The sequence below is a fragment of the Lupinus angustifolius genome, chromosome LG13, assembly GCF_001865875.1.
Source record: "Lupinus angustifolius cultivar Tanjil chromosome LG13, LupAngTanjil_v1.0, whole genome shotgun sequence".
NCBI classification, from domain to species: domain Eukaryota; kingdom Viridiplantae; phylum Streptophyta; class Magnoliopsida; order Fabales; family Fabaceae; genus Lupinus; species Lupinus angustifolius.
The window spans coordinates 9958472-9976500 of NC_032021.1; the positions used below are offsets into that span (position 1 = coordinate 9958472).

General features: G+C 34.7%; 1 protein-coding gene and 1 pseudogene across 1 annotated transcript; both read left to right on the forward strand.

Annotated features, from left to right (window-relative positions):
• Positions 1-6764, forward strand: part of LOC109363284 — a 28992-nt pseudogene extending 22228 nt beyond the window's left edge.
• On the forward strand, positions 15338-16754 carry LOC109325110. The gene has a single exon (XM_019557262.1). It carries the CDS (start codon positions 15338-15340, stop codon positions 16715-16717), a length of 1380 nt encoding a protein of 459 aa, XP_019412807.1. The 3' UTR covers positions 16718-16754.

Below are 18029 nucleotides of genomic sequence, written 5' to 3' on the forward strand. Positions count from 1 at the left end.
TAATCGTTTATGTATTAGCTTACTGTTTTCTGTTTAATCGATTAAAACTGTTGCGTTAATCGATTATCCTTGTTCTGTTAATCGATTAAGTTTGTTCTGTTAATCGATTATCTTCATCCTGTAATCGATTAATTAGGGGTGATTCAGCATTAAGTGTTGAGTTTCGAAAAGCGGCTATTCTAACCGCTACACCTATTCAACCCCCCCCCTTCTAGGTGTATTGTAACCAATGATACCTAACATACAATGGCATCATGCTTTTGTTAAGTCGTTGTGGTATAGTTCTTGGCCAAGTTGGGGAGAGTATGTGACAATTTTGATAGAATGGTTTGGAGATGTATGTGATGATCCTATTGTAGAGCTGATGAATCTGAGACAAAAAGGCTCTATGGCTGATTATCATGAGGAATTTGATGCTATAATCACACGATTGGAGTTGTCTGAGGAGTATAATTGAGTTGTTTTTTAGGAGGATTGAAACAAGATGTTCAAATGATGGTGCGCATGTTCCAACCACACTCTGTCAGGAAAGCATTTGCTTTAGCCAAGCTATATGAATCGGCTCACGATCAACCTTTATTCCTTACTGCTCCATCTAAAGTGATTAAACATGTGCCCAATTTAAAACCATTCTTTGCTGCTAAGCCTGCGATGACAGATGAAAAAAACAACTGGATCTAGTTAGGCCAAAGCCTAAATCTACAAGAAACTTGACTCTAGCATATATGAATGAAAGAAGGGCAAAAGACTTATGCTATTTCTGTGACTCACCATATACTCCAGAGCATAGTTTGACACATAAAAAACTTCAAATCCATGTAATGGAGATTGAAGATAATCGTGAAGAGGAGGATAGGGGATGGGAAAGGGCAACATAAATCAAAGAGTATGGAGAACCACACATTTCTATTAATGCACTTACAGGGACGCCTAGCTTTAGAACTATAAGGATTATAGGTCATTACAATAAAAAGCCATTACATATTTTAATTGATAGTGGTAGTACCCATAATTTTTTGGATATACAGAAGGCCAAGACAATTGGATGCCAGATTGAACAGTTAGAACCTTTAATGGTTACTGTAGCTGATGAAAATAAGTTTCAAATTGCAGCAGTGGTAAGAAACTTTGCTTGGACTATTCAACACACCACTTTTACTACTAAAATGATGCTCATAGCTTGGGATGTTGTGATGTGGTGTTGGGAATTAAGTGGTTGGTTACTTTAGGAGATATTACTTGGAACTTTGACAAGTTAACTATGGAATTTAAAACACAAGGTAGGAGGCATGTACTTAGGGGAGCTTCCACTAATAGTGTTAAAACCACGAAGAAGCAGCAGCTGAAGAAGGTCTTGACAGAAGGGATGCAGTTGTCTATGCTGCAACTATGTAATCATGAAGGAGGATTGTTGCAATCCCTTACTACTCATGCAGGACAACCCCCAATTCCAGCCCAAATTGTTCAGTTACTTGAAGAGTTTAATGAGATCTTTGAAGAACCTTCTAAATTACCCCCTATGAGGGAGGGCCATAACCATCAAATTCCTCTACTGCAAGGTAGTAATCCTATGAATAAAAGGCCCTACAGGTATGCCAAACACCATAAAGATATCATTGACAGATTGGTACAAGAGATGTTGGCTTCAGGCATCATTCAAAATAGTAATAGCCCCTATGCTAGTCCTGTGGTATTGGTAGGAAAAAATATGGCTCATGGAGATTATGTGTTGATTACAGAGAGTTGAATAAGGGAATTGTTAAGGATAGGTTTCCTATTCCCTTGGTGGAAGATCTTATGGATGAGTTACATGGTTCCACCATCTTCTCTAAGCTAGACCTAAGATCAGGATATCATCAAGTCAGAATGAATCCACATGAAATTCACAAGACAACATTCAGAACTCATGGAGGGCATTATGAGTACTTGGTCATGCCATTTGGGTTGACAAATGCACCAACAACTTTCCAAGGACTTATGAATGATATTTTCAGTAAGTTTCTGAGGAAGTTCTTGCTAGTTTTTTTTAGGATATACTCATCTATAGTAGTTCATTATCTGAGCACTTAGATCATCTTGCAAGAGTCTTACAGCTTATGAAAGAAAATACATTGTTTGCTAATAAATCGAAGTGTTACTTTGGAGTGAAAAGGGTTGAGTATTTAGGACACTTTATTTCTGACCAATGTGTATCTACTGATCCTTCAAAGATTGTTGTTGTGACAGATTGGCCATTACCTCAAACAATGAAATAGTTGAGGGGTTTTCTGGGATTGGCAGGCTATTACAGAAGATTTATTAAAAGGTATGAAGGTGTGGCTAAACCTTTAACTGAGTTGCTTAAGAAGGACAATTCATGCTGGTCATTTGAGGCTAAGAGTTCCTTCCTACAATTGAAGGAATTACTAATAACAACACCTATTTTGGCACTGCCAAATTTTTCCAAAACATTTGTGGTAGAAGCAGATGCTTGAGGGTTTGGGTTGGGAGCTGTTCTCCTGCAAGACCATCACCCTATTGCATATGTTAGCAGGGCCCTAAATCAACAACAACAGTCAGCTTCTACTTATGAAAAAGAACTTATGGCAGTAGTATTTGCTGTGCAGAAATGGAGACACTATTTGTTGAATAGACATTGTGTAATCAAAACTGACCATAGAAGTTTAAAGTACATGCCTGATCAGAGATTATCTACAACATTCCAATAGAAATGGTTAGTTAAATTGATGGAGTTTGATTTTGCAATTGAATACAAACTGGTAAAGGAAAATATTGCAGCTGATGCTTTATCAAGAGTAGAAAGTTTTCATGTACTCCTAGTTCATACAATTGACTCTGCTTTAGTGGATAGAAAAAATGAGTCCTAGAATTCTGATGAAGGACTCAGAAGGTTAATAGAGCAGGTTTAGCGAGATTCTTCTTCTCACAAACATTATAGTTGGGTACATGGTGAGCTTAAAAGAAATGGAAAGTTAGTGATTGGCAAAGATCAACAACTCAGACTTGACATTTTGCAATGGTTGCATACAACCTCAACAGGAGGTCATTCTGGGAGACATGCTACTATACAAAGGGTAAAGTCTATGGTTTTTTTGGAGAAGGCTGAATAAAGATGTGAAAGAATTTATCATGAGATGCCAAACTTGTCAAAGGTGTAAGTATGATACCAGTGCTTCCGCACGTCTATTACAACCATTGCCGATCCCTGAACATGTGCGACAACATGTCACTATGGATTTCATTGAAGGGTTACCCATGGTTTTTGGAAAGCAAGTTATTTTTGTGGTTGTAGATAGGTTGAGTAAAGCTGCACACTTCATGACTTTATCTCATCCTTATACTACTGCTAGTGTGGCCTTAGTGTTTCCTGGACAATGTCTTTAAGTTTCATGGTTATTCAGCCTCAATTACGAGTGATAGGGATCCAATTTTTATCAGCAAATTCTGGCAAGACTTATTTACATTGCAAGGGGTTCAATTCCAGCTTTCTTCTTTTTATCATCATCAAACTGATTGCCAATCTGAGGTGGTGAATAGGTGTTTGGAAACCTATTTGAGATGTATGTGCTCTGATACTTCTCAACAATGGTTCCAATGGTTGCCCTTAGTAGAATGATGGTACAATACAATGTTTCACACTTCTATTCAGGCAACACCTTATGAGATTGTGTATGGACAACCTCCACTTGAGTATTTGCCTTATCTTCCTGGGGATTCCAAAGTAAAATTGGTTGATAGAAGTTTGGTAAAAAGATAGGAGATGCTAAGGGTGCTGAAATTTCACTTAAGAAGGGCTCAAGATAGGATGAAGCAAATTGTAGATAAGCATAAGAGTGATAGGCAATTTATGGTGGATGATTTACTGTATGTCAAGTTGCACTCCTATAGACAGATTTCAGTAGCTAACAGAAGCAATGCTAAATTGGCCCCTAAATACTATGGACCTTATCCAATTGATAGCAGGGTAGGAATGATAGCTTATGCTCTTGACCTTCCTCCAATAGCTAACATTCATCCCGTCTTCCATGTTTCTCAGTTAAAAAAATTTGTGGGCAATGTAGTTACTTTTGTTCAGATTCCATCTTCAGCAGAAGGTATAGTTGCAGACAAAGAACCTGAAGCTATATTGGACAGAACCACAGTGAAGAAGGGTCAAGCCGTTACTAAGGTCTTAGTCAAGTGGAAACACCAATTGGTGGAAGATGCATCTTGGGAGTTCTACTATGATTTGAAGAAGAAGTACCCATTTTTTGATCCTTGAGGTCAAGGCATTTTTTCAAAGGGGTATTGATATGCATCATTCTTTCAGGGCACTTATAGTTAGTTACACAAATTCCATTTTACTTGTAATTTTCCTTTTTTAGAAACTATGACAGTTGGCATATAGTAGTTAGCTATAAATAGCAAGTGTAACTGATTTTGTGAGTTAGTCAATTTTTCAGAAAAAACAAACTCTTTCTTCTTGTAATCTTCTTCTATCAATCAATATACACACTTCGGAAGCCTCCTTTTCAAAGGAATTCCCTGTTTCTTATCCAATCTTCTTCGAATTCAGTTGTTGTAATTCCTAGAATATCATCTTCATCCTTATCACAATGTCTCTGAATTATGTTTCCCATTTGCTAGTGGAGGACACCAGTAGTGGATTCTTTTTTGCACAAGGGTCATGCTAGGTTTGTTGTGGTAGCTTCATATGTGTTGCTCTCACTGTTTGGTGACACTGTCACGTGACATGTAAACTATGTTATAGTTCTGATTTGATACACGTTATGCTTTCATCCTACAATTTATCATAAATTATTCAAATCGATCTTTGTCTAACTCAATTTTGCCAGCTATGTTGTATTAATGATGATGCTGATGGTTTCTTGTTAAAATGTGGTAAGAGCCATGAAAAGAAAGCTTCTTAATGAATCAAGAAGTGTATAAAAGAAAGCTTTAAAGAAGCTTCAAGAAAGAAGAATGAGAAACAAAGATTGATAATATTTTCATTAAATGAATTGAATTAGTTGATAGCAAAATTACATTGAATCCTTTATATAAAGGATAGAAAAACTAATTATCCTAACTAAACTAATTAACCAACTAACCAATGTTCAACTATTTTAACATTCCCCCGCAAGCTGGAATGTATTAAGCATTCCAAGCTTGAAATAATTGTGTTGAACACAATGATATACTCTAATACCTCCTCTTGCTGGTGAGCGAATGTTCGTCTCCCAATCTTGAAATCTGAATGTGAAGCAATCTGACTCTTAACCACCATAGGGCAGAAGCAATTTCATCCAAAGCTTAACCATCTATTTCTATCGAAGCTTAACCAACCAAACCAACCATAATGGATGAAAGAAAGAAAATGGATCTGAATTTCGATCCTAATATACTGCTTCAATGATGTAAAATGCACACCATAGTATTGTGTATTTAATGAGAGAGGTGTAAAGAAAATAGAGTAGCAAAGAAAAAAAAGCATAATTTGGGGTAAATGATAAAGAATATGAAAAGAACGTATATGCACCAAAGCCAAGACTTTTCTGACAAATCAAAACCATTAGTCGGGTCAAAGGACTCAATGAACATCGGGTGCACGAAGCAAATGTCAAGATTTTCACTTTTTAATCAAATATGCATGACCCTGGAATAGATATAGACACTTTGTGTGTAGGACCTAAACATGATTCCAGAGATGAAGACTTTTTTATTAAGCTGCAATGGATGCTATCCGAGATGCTAGAAGTAATAAAATAGTTGCACTTTATTTCTTGATGAAGTTCTTGAATGAGTCTTGATAGTTCTCTTTCTTATTAATTCTTGATGAGATAAACTTGACTGAGCATTCTTCAATATATATGATGAGAATTTAACCTCTAATGGATCAAGGAAGAAGAAAACATAAAGGAAGAAAGAATGAAGGAGTTCTTTGTTTGAGAGTTCTGAATATGATGATGAATTTCCCTTGAACAAACTCCAATTTCTTCTCACTTTGATGATTGATGATTGATGAATGATGATGATTCTATCTTGAATCTTGGAACGATAAAAGCATAAGCGGAAGTGATCAAACAATAATTATTGCTCGGATACCATGTTAAAATGGTAGGAGACATGAAAAAGATTTCTTGATGAATCAAGAAAGATGAAAGAAAAAAGTTTTATTCATTGAATATTGAATAGTTGAATATTGAATTGATTGATAACAAAATTACATTGAATCCTTTATATAAAGGATAGAAAAACTAATTATCCTAACTAAACTAATTAACCAACTAAGCAATGCTCAACTATTTTAACATTTCTAGGTTTTCCAAAAACTCTTAAATGTTTTTTTCTCTATCTCTAATAAAGTTGTTTATAAGCCACCTATTGGACATGCATATTATTTTCGCTGTATTATTATCTTCAGGGCGAGGTAGAGGCAGGGGTGGCTATCAATCAGAGGCACCCAGAGGGCGTTTCATTTCAAGGAGCTATGGCCGGGGAAGTGGCCAAGACGGTCAGGAGTATAACAAACCAAAAGGAAATGGCTTCTACTTGCCCAGTTCCCACCAAGACAGAGGATATTCCGGCCATCAAGCAGCAGGAAATGGGCAGAATCAGTCTGAGTCATGAGTAAACATAAAATTTTAACTATATATAATAAGATTTTGGGTTCAAATTGTCAATTTCAATAGATTAAACCAAATATTGATATTTTGGAAGCCTTCAATTCAGATGTTCAAAGAATATTATGATATATGTTTATGATAAATTTGGTTCTTAGGGCTTCTTGTTTTATTTGTTTCTTCTGGAACTTTTTTAGAAAATGTGTTTAAAAGCAGCTCATATCTAGTTATTTAAATTTCTATGCTTTAGTGGTTTTATATTATTTGCCTTGGCCAAATTGGTACCAATTTCTGGTTTTTTAGTTGCCATCTATTATACTCACAATTTTTTAATTCAATATTTTAATTAGACGAGACAAGAAGATTACTTGTCCCAAGTTGGTGTCTTTAACCCTGTCATGCCCAATAATATGGGGACACATAATATTCTATTTTGCTTTAGTAAGGGGAATGAAAGGACACATAAGAATGAATATCTTTTTAATAGCATATGTGACACTATATTATTGGGCGAAACATAATTGAAAACACCAACTTTGGATATGTAATCTTAATTTGAGACGGTGACCCTCCCCACCATAATAAAATTGCTTGTATCATGTCATAAGTGTAAATTCTAATAAAAAACATTAATACAAGTTGAGATTATATATATTTATCTTCGTCAGTCATATGAGCTCTTGGTTATCAAGAAAATACTATAATACATATTTGAAGGTACATTACAGATCCATAATTGGCAAATTGAAGTGTCAATCGCCCATCTTATAATTATAATTATTATTAACTTGCAGTTTAGTCCATCAGTTTAATTACTGGACGGATTGTTATATCAACCTAGAAACTTGTATTGAGTTAATTTTTCTTGGAGACTAAAATGAGGCACAAGGCATCAATGCTGATACTGATTTTATAGTATTTAATTACTAACATGTATACATAATTTAATTCAAGGGCTAAGTTTAAAAGGAGAATACTCATGGCGGACTTAAATTGATAATTTACCTTAAATTATTTCAAATTTACTATATTACTAGCATACATTCAAGTGAAATTGACTTATGACTAGACGAGTGGTAGAGGTATATGTGGTTCTAGATTGAGATACAATCAAATCAAACTAAATTAATCAGAAACCAATGCAATATGTTTTGATTCACGGTTTTGCAATTTATGAAATCATAAAAATAAAATTGAACCACAAAGTAAATAGTCAAGAAGGAAGGCAATCAAAGTAAAAAAGAGTGGCAATTAGAAGGTGAGAAGATGAAAAGAAGAGTATGAATAATAAAATGGGTGTACGATAGGAAAATACATTTAATGCATTGTTTGTATGGAGTCTTTATAAATAGAGGCTTCATTCTTCATTCATAGCATCCCAAGCCTTTAGTACATCTATCAATATTTAAAGTGCATTCTTAGTGTTTCTCCTATGTCATATATAGAGAGGTTTATTTTCCTATTTTAAGAGAGTGTGATTGCTCTCTCGTGATATTTAAAGAGATGTTGTAACATTTTCCCACTTAGTGAAAACATTCTACTTTTATCGGCGATTGTTTCTTTTATCATCATTTTGAGTGGGTTTTTCAACATTAAATATTTGGTGTCAGATCCTATATTCTCAATTATATTTTAGTTGTGTGATATTTTTCCATAACTCTGTTACCCAACAATGATATCAGAGTCAATGATTGGTAGTTCCTACTCTGCTACGATATTGTTCACGATTACTTTCACATGTGTTGTTGTATACTTTTGTAGTGATTGTTAAAACTTATTAGATTTGTTCTAGCGTACGATATAGCTCACGTATATTATTCAGAGTGAAATTGTGTAAGCCAACATAGTTGGGAAATATTTTTTGTCAAAACTATGACAACAAAATATGAGTTAGAGAAGTTCAATGAGTATTTTTATCCCCATGGAAATTGAAGATAAATGAAACTATGAGGAATGACAATTGTTTAACAACAATTGAAGGCAGGCCTGTTGGAGTAATTGGAGGTGGCAAAATTATCCACAATCTCAAATGAATGGTGAATGATGTAGTGATTATGTATAAATCTCTATATTGACAGTACATAGATATTATACTCTATAAGTATTTGTTAAAAACTTTATACGTAGAATCTTAAATGGCACATGCTAGTAGAATATTGCAAAAAAATTCAAAAAATCACCATCTTTAAAAAAAATCACTTTTCTAAAAAATATTTTTAAAAGTGCATTTTTAAAAGGTAATTTTAAAAAATGTTTATTTGAGATAGTAGTTTTTAAAATTATGATTTTATTCATTAGTGTTTTTAATTCCAATGAAAATCAAATGGTTTGGATATCTATCCATCCAAATCCATGAAAATGGTATCATGGATGGACTGGATGGATTGGAATCCATTCATTAAGTTTGGATATGGATGGATTGAAATCCATCCATTAAGTTTGGATATATATGGATTGATGAATGACTTTCCACCCATCCACTAGCATGCAAATCCAAATTCATCCATTTGCCCCCATTATGAGTATCTGATGACAAATGGAAGGAGATGGACGACAATGATGTTGTCAATTTACACCTAGTAATGACAAATTCAGTGTTGTCGAACATTGCAGAAAAGAAGACTGCAAAGGATATCTGAGATGTACTCCTTAAACTGTACGAGGTCAAATTACTTCTCAACATAATATTCTTAAATAAGAGACTTTATGCTCTTCGGATGAACGAATCCATATCAGTGACGAATGACATCAACAATATGAATACGCTATATGCACAATTTACATTGACATATTTTAAAGTAGCAGAACATTAATGTGGAGAACTTCTACTTTAGACTTTACCAGATTCTTATGATCAACTCGTCATCAACATTACAAACAATAATGTTTTTGACTATCTATCTTTTAATGATGTTGTTGGAGCTATTCTTGAAGAAGAATCCAAGCAAAAGAACAAAGAAGATAAATTGTGAGGTTCAAAGCAAACATAGTCTTTAACGATGGTGAGAGGAAGATCAATGGGAAATGATAGATCAAAATCTTGAAAAATGAAGAATCTCAAATGATAAATTGTGTCATGAGAGGACACTTGAAGAAATATTGTTGGCACAACAAGAAGAGTACTAAGAAGACTCCGAAACAATAACCTCTCGAGGTTGTGTTGCAAGTATTTCAAATGATGAAGAAATCCTATATAGTGAATTAGCAATTAGTTCTAAAGGCGGAAAAAAACTCATTGATATTTGGATAATGGATTCAGGGGCAACATGACACGTGACTCTAAGACGAGGTTGGTTTTGCACATGTGAACCCATCTTAGAGGGATCTGTTTTTGTGGGAAATGATCATGCCTTAGAAGTTGCTGGAGTTTGTACTATCAAGTTTGTATGACAATGTTGTTCACACAATTTAAGGACTACGACATATGAAGGATTTGACGAAGAATCTATTGTCTATCGGGCAGTTAGATGAGCTTAGGTAAAAGACCCATATAGAAGGTGAGATCTTAAAAGTTGTAAGAGGTACAATTATAGTGATGAAGGTAGAGAAGATCTCAACTAATCTATACACGTTTCTAGCAGAAAAAATGCAAGAGGGAAGTGCATCAATTGTAGCAACCGGTCAAGAGGAAACATTGATGATGTGACTTCACAATCTAGGCCATATGTCAAAACAAGTCTTAAAACTCCTTGTAGGACATATTCTCTTACCTTACTATGAGTACTGTGTGATATGCAAGCAACATAGGTTGAAGTTTGATAAATCAACTTCCAAAAGATAACATATTCTGGGCTTGATTAATTTTGGTGTGTGGGAGTCACCAGAAATATCCTTAAGAGGAACAAGATACTTTGTATCATTCATTGATGATTACTCTAGTAGATTATGGGTGTACCTAATAAAGAAGAAGTTAGATGTATTTACAATATTCAAGGAGCTCAAAGCACAAATGAAACTTGAAACTACTAAAAGAATTAATTGCTTGAAGATAGACAATGGAGGAGAATATGTAGATGCAAATTTATATCATTTTTAAGACAACGTGGTATTCAAAGGCAATTCACAGTTGCTCATACACTTCAGAAAAATGATGTAATGGAGCGGATGAATAGAACTCTCATAGAAAGAACAAGAGCTATGTTTAAAATGCCGGATCAACCAAGTCTTTATTGACAAAGCATTCGAAACTTTATGACGTGTGATAAATCGCTTACCATCAACCACAATTGAGTTGAAGTCACTAATAAATATATGGTCTAGCAAACCAACATATTATTCTTCTCATCATGTATTTGGATGTCATGTGTACGTGATGTACAACTCCCACAAAAGAAGCAAACTAGATTCAAAATCTAGGAAATGCATATTCTTGGCTATGTTGACGGTGTCAAGGGGTATCACATATGGGACCTCACTGCCCACAAGGTTGTGATCAGGAGACATGTGATGTTTGCATAAAATGAACTGCAAAATGAGAAGAGAAATGACAACAATGCGAAAGAGACTATTAATTTTCATATAAATGGAAAATATAGTGAAGATGATTCTTATGAAGTTGAACTAGAGCACGAGGTACAATTACCAGATGACGCCAATGATACATAAGCTAGACAGTCATCATGACTTAGAAGACCACCATCATGGCACTCAAAATATGTGATGGTAAGCCATGACACATATGGATGACATCAATGTAGGACGAAATAGAGGCCTTACCAAGAAACAAATATGAAAGCTTGTTACACTTCCAAAAGGTCGGCAAGTTATTGGTAATATGATATATTAATAAATAAGGCATTTATTTCAATGAGATATTCTCTCGGAGGGTTAGCGTTACCACTACTAGAGTAGTTTTAGCTATGTGTGCTGCACTTGATTTACATCTTGAACAACTAGATGCAAAGACTACTTTTCTTCATGGAGAAATTGAGGAAATGATATATATGCTCCAAGAAGAAGGATTTGAAGAAGAAGGATTTGAAGAATAAGAAAACTTGGTTTGAGGTTGACCAAATCACTATACGGTATAAAACATGCGCCTAGATGTTGGTATAAGAGATTTGATTCCTTCATTATTAGCCTTGAATATAACAGACTAGGTTTAGACCAATGTATGTAATACAAAAGGTTTGGCGGTGATTATTTCATTATTTTTGTTGTTGTATGTGGATGACATGTTGGTGGTAGGCCCCAACATAGATCATGTCCAAGAATTGAAGGCACAATTGTCTAGCGAGTTCGTTATGAAGGACTTGGGACCAACAAAAAAGATTTTAGGGATTCAAAGACAGGAAGATTTGGCTTTCTTAAAAGAATTATTTTTGAAATTTTTGCAGCCCTTTAACATGCAACATTGTAAGCCAATCTCTATCCCACTTCCTTTCAATTATAAATTATACACAAGTATGTGTACTAACAATGAAGTAGATAGGATGAAAATCTCTCGAGTATAATATGCATTAGTAGTGAGAAGCCTTATATATGCCAAGATATGTACGAGGCATATATTGCTCAAAAAATTGGAGTGGTCAGTCGTTACAATGCAAATCCAGGTCATGAGTATTGCAATGTTGTTAAGAGGATCCTATGATACATCAAAGGAGCGTCAAATGTTGCATAATGGCTTGGAGGATTAAAGTTTACTATAAGATGATATGTTGATTCAGGTTCTGTAGGAGATCTTGATAAAAGAAATTATATTACAGACTATGTGTTTACACTTGCAGGAAGAGCGGTAAACTATTTATCAAAATTGTAGTATGTTGTAGCTTTATCTACAATAGAAACTGAATACATGGAAGCTACCTAAACATGCAAGGAAGAGATTTGGACTCAAAGGTTAGCAGAAGAACTCAGGCACAAACAACAAAATATTATTGTATGTTGTGATAGTTAGAGTACCTTTCATATTGCAAGGAATCTAGTCTTTCATTCAAGGACAAAGCACATAGGATTCCAATATCATTTGTCACAAAAGTAGTAGAAGACGAGAGTGTGAATATGCAGAAGATTCATATAGAAGAGAACCTAGCTGATATCATAGTAAAGCTAATCAATTGTGATAAGTTTATATGGCGTAGATCCTCATATGTCCTATTAGAAATGTGAGGAGTATGAAACTAGCAAGTTAAGATAGGGTTTGAAAGCTTGCCAAAAGTGACATGAAGTGGGAGATTGTGAGAAGTAAAGCATGTTAGCTTGTAAAGTCAAAAGGGGGGCAACCGAAGTCAAAAGGGTGACAATTAGAATGTGTGAAGTTGAAATGAATGGCATATATAGTGAATTGAGTTGGAATTTAGGAGAATGCATTTAATGCAATGCTTGCTTGGAGTCTCTATAAATAGAGGCTTCATTCTTCATTCATAGCATCCCAAGCCTTGATTACATCTATCAACATTTATAGTGTTTTCTTAGTATTTCTCCTATTTCATATATAAAGGTGCATTTCCCCACATATGCTTTTTTTTGTTGAGAGAAGAAAGTGAGAAAAAAAAATGTGAGAGAGATAGTAAAGAGAAGGAAATAAATGAGAAAGAGATGAGAAATGAAATATATTTTTATATTGTTTGATATAAGTGAAATGAAAAAGAAATAGAAGAGAAAGAGGTAAGAGAGAAAAATGTTATATTTGAAAATACAAAAATACTCTTATAACAAAAAGAATGGAACACTACTATTATATTAATATATTCCAATGTTATATTTGTCATTTCATACTATCCAACATTTTCCACTAGTTTTCTCTTCATCTTTGGTAAGAGATGATCTTTGTGGGCCTCATATGCTTTTCAGTCTCTCCATCATTTCTCTCTTCTCAACCAAATGAGAGAAAAATATATTTTCTCTAACTTCTCTTCTCCCAACTGCTTTCATCTCTTTCTCTACACAACCAAATGAAGGTTTAGGCTTTGTTTGGGAGTGTTGTTTTGAAGGGAAAAGAAGAGAATAGATGACTTTGGAAAGAGACTCGTTTGTTTGGGAGTTGAGGGGGGGAAAGGGAAGGGCTTTGGAGGTTTTCTAGAGCCCTCCAAAATCATCCACATACCAATTTTCATGGTTCCCCTAATTTGAGTTTTTTCTGGAGACAAACATGTCAAAGATCCTAAATAAATTTAGTAAAATTTTATAATTATATTTTTGTATATTTTCCATTTTTAATTATATTTTTAAAGGAATAATAAAAATATATTATTGCATTATCATTATTTTAGTCTCCTCCTATCTAATTTCATACTCCCAAACTAGGGAGAAATTTGCCTTCCTTTCCCCTTTCCTTCCCCTCATCCTTGCCTCTTGATCCATCTTCTTCCATTTTCCTTGTAACACCCGAACAAAGCCTTAGTGAAAATCTTTTATTCTTGCTTGTGGTTGTTTCCATCATCAACATTTTGGAGGTTTTTTTCCATGTTTGATATTTGGTGTTAGATTCTATTTTCTCAACTCTATTTTAGTTGTAATGTTGTTTCCATAACTCTATTACCTAAAAAAATTGCATGTATTTTAATATTTAGCACACTACAGTTTTTACTTCGGTCCAATCTCATACATTCACCCACATCCTTAGAAACTCACTAACTCAGTTCATTCAACATTAAATGATTTTTTTGTATAACTAGAGTATTTTCTCATTCTATTGATAAGAAATTAATCATTTTTAGAGTGAGTCATTCTCTAGTACATGAGCTTTAAATGATTATAACTTGGTTGTCACATATTGATTTGGTGAGTTATGTTTTTCTCTGGGATGGTACATCAGGATTTTTTTATGTGCATGATGAATTTATGCTTTGATTAAGGAGGCCGTGAAAGTGGAGTGATGACTGATGAGGAAAACATTTTCATTTTAATTAAAAAAGTAATTATAATTTTTTAGTTTTGTAATTTTTCGAGAAAGTATATATGTTCGGTTCATTGTTTTTGTATCTTAAAAGAGCATGATTGGAAATAAAAACCAAATCAATTTATTTTATTACTACACCCCTAAGAAGTATCAACTAGATGTGCATAATCAAAAGAAAACTATTATATGGTAGAGCTTAATCTTGAAAATTTCATGGAAAAAACTTCAATTTTGTCTCCTAATGCATACATTAATATTAATTATAAATGAATATTAAATATATTATACAAATAAGTAGTAAGAAGGCTAGTTAGGGCTTGAAAGTGGCAATCTATTAGCCAAGAAAAATCGAAATTGTTTTTTTTTGTGAAAAACATTTCAGCTTAAAACTGTCTCATTTTTACCACCTTGACATGCTAATTATGGAGCACTACTTAATCATATAGCTGTGCCAAGTGGTGTTTACTATATATGTGACAATTACATAACAAGGTTTAACCTGTACAGAAAGTCTTGGATTCTAAAATAGGTAAGTATGCTTTATATATTGACACAGTTGTAAATCTTGCAAGATAGCTTTGCCAAAAATACTCCTAACATAGACTGAAATTAGAAGCACACACTTTTCCATATCGTCAACGAAAATAAGGGTCCAAATTAAGGGTTGAAAACTATTTAATGCCTATTTGATTCGCTGTCTACAATGCACAGTTATTTTCCCTTCATGTAACCACTCAACAACCACACCATAAACACTTTCATTTTATTTCCTTTTTCCCTTTGTTCAAAGGCATTAAAGCAAAACAAAGCTTGTGCACTCCAATCCCTAGGGTTGCATTTCCAGTTCTCTTTTTTCATGCAATTTCTTCATATTGGTTATTAACATTAACATAACATGTCTAACATTTTACCATGTTATCAACTCTTGGAACTCAATGTCATATCTGCACAAGACTTGGCTTTGGTTAGCCAATCCATGCGAACTTATGCAGTCGTATGGATTGACCCTAACCATAAGCTCTCCACCCGAGTTGATTCTGATGGCCATAATAACCCTACTTGGAATGATAAATTTGTCTTCCAGGTAGATGAAGACTTTTTTTATGATGACACATCATTAATCACCATCGACATTTATGCACTTCATTGGTTCAAAGATATTCATGTTGGTACTGCCGAGGTGCTTGCAGGTGACCTATTCCCGCCACCTTCTGAGCCTTTCCACAATACCTACAAGCTTCGGAGCATGCAGCTCATGGGACTCCAGGTCCATCGATCCTCAGGTTCTCATAAAGGGTTTTTAAACGTTGGAGTGGCTGTGCTCGATAGCTCTACACGAAGCATGCCAGTATATACACATAATACCTCAACCCCTAAAAATCACCATGTTCACAACGATCACATGATCCATGAAGCCCACGCCAAGTCAGAGTTTCGTCGTACAAAGAGCGAGACCAGCTCAATCATCGGCTCAGAAGCCATGGCTCATGACAACCGAGCCAAGAGTAAAGCAAGCACCAAGAGTAATAAAAAGAGTATTTCGACCTTAAGCGTCTCAGATGTTACGGCACCACCCAAGAATCATAAATTTACCGAAAGGAAAATGAAAGTGGCTCCTGGCTCACAAGAACCCACGGCAAGCGACTTCAACGCCATGCAACGGGTCGCGGCTCCAAGGATGAGTGTTGGCTATGAAGTCAAGCCATCCCCGAAGCCACAATTTCGGAACACTCCAGCCATGGCTTATAATGCTTCTCCGAAATTAGGTACCGTGAGAGCCACGCCAATGCATCCATTTGCTAAAGTGAATGCGATGGAGTATGGTACTCCACGCAGGTCCAACATGGGAAATATGATTCATCAACCCATTATGACTGACTCCGAGCTGGGGCCGTCGGCGTCGGAGGTGGCGGCGGCGGTGGCAAGGCAGCCGGTGGTAGAGGATGGAGAAAATTCAACGGTAGGAGGTTGGAGCTTGGATGAAAGTGTGGAGGAGTTGCAGCCTAAAGTGGAGAGGTGGCGGACGGATTTGGCGCCGGTCTATGATGTCGGCGAGACATCAAGCAAGCCAACATCATCGAGCAAGCCTACGACGTCGAGCAAGAAAGAGAGGCGTTCACGGAGGCACACTGATGGTGGTGGTGCTGGTGGGAATGGGTTGTTCTCTTGCTTCAGCGTTATATGTGGTGTTGAATGCTCCATTGTTTGCGGCGGTGATGGCAATAAGAACCGGCGCCGCCAGTCTAAGTCGGTGGAGAATACAAGTTTTGTATGAAAAGGGGAAGCAGGTTGAGGTTGAATGCATGTCAGGTTGAACGTGAACATAGGAAATGTCGTATGAGAAATTTCGATGAACTAAATCTATGTATATTTTTTTCATATTTTTTTATGCTATGTATTATTCAAGAGTTACAAATTCTAGACAAGAATATACTGCTCCAAAATCTATTCTATACAAATAAAAAATGTCATGTTAATTAAAAAATAAAAAATATATTATTTTTTGTTTTTACCTTATTGTTATCCATCGCGAATCTTAACACACATTGAAAAATAATAGATTTATTTGTTTTAAAATATATGGCAAAAACTTGTATAAAAAATACCTCATAAGACTGTAATAACTTTAGAAATTCTTTTTCATAAAAAATATGAAAGTTTTACACGTCTGGTGCACTTTTTTAAATATTTATCAAAATGGTGTATTTTTATGACACTTGACAATGCCATAGCTAATTCACTTTTTTTTTTACTTTCTTTCACATAATTCGGCAATGAGGTGAGAATTTATTTTTCATTTCTCCTATGAAACTCAGCAACTCCATAGGAGTTTCATTTTTTCTCACTTTCACACTCCTAAATCGGCTCCCACATCAGACTTTTATAATTTTCCCACCCTATTATTAGTATAGAAATAACTCATGGATGATAGTCAAAGTTATTCCCTTCACTATCCCAAAGCACTAGTAGTATATTTACATTTTTTCTGTTGAGGAATAATCTATTTCCAAAACTAATCCACTATCCAATATTATTTAATGGGCATGTGGGGTTGCTAATTCCTTTGTGACAGTAAGGAATACAATGTAGTAACAATAGAGATGAAAAAACTAGTTACTAAAAGAATTCCTTACTAATTAATTAAAAAGATAATATAGTCTCAACCCATTAAAATTTTAAAATGATACATTTTACTTTTTTGACTATATATAAATAAACTAATTACTAAAAACTAGTTTTAAAAGTTATTTTTTAAAATAATTCGGATGGGCGGTACCTTATGTATAATCAGGTTGCAGTGCATATTGGGGTATGGGTCATTGCATGAAAGAGACTTACCATAAAAGCATAAATTCCAAACAAAGATGATGTTGAGAGACAATAACTGAAGCAAGTATTCATGAATGGACAAATTGTGAATGCAAGCATGTATTACATAAATTTTGATGAAGACAAATATTGATGAAAAACAGAGTTTGATAAAGATAAAGATCGACAACAAGGATTGTATATCAAGGACAAACTTGAAGGGATGAACAAATCAACAAATAACAAAGTCAAGACTCAAGTTCACACAAGATAAAATA

Bases quoted from the DNA above. Each gene is read 5' to 3' on its own strand.
- LOC109325110 (XM_019557262.1), top strand. From the start codon at position 15,338: ATGTCTAACATTTTACCATGTTATCAACTCTTGGAACTCAATGTCATA.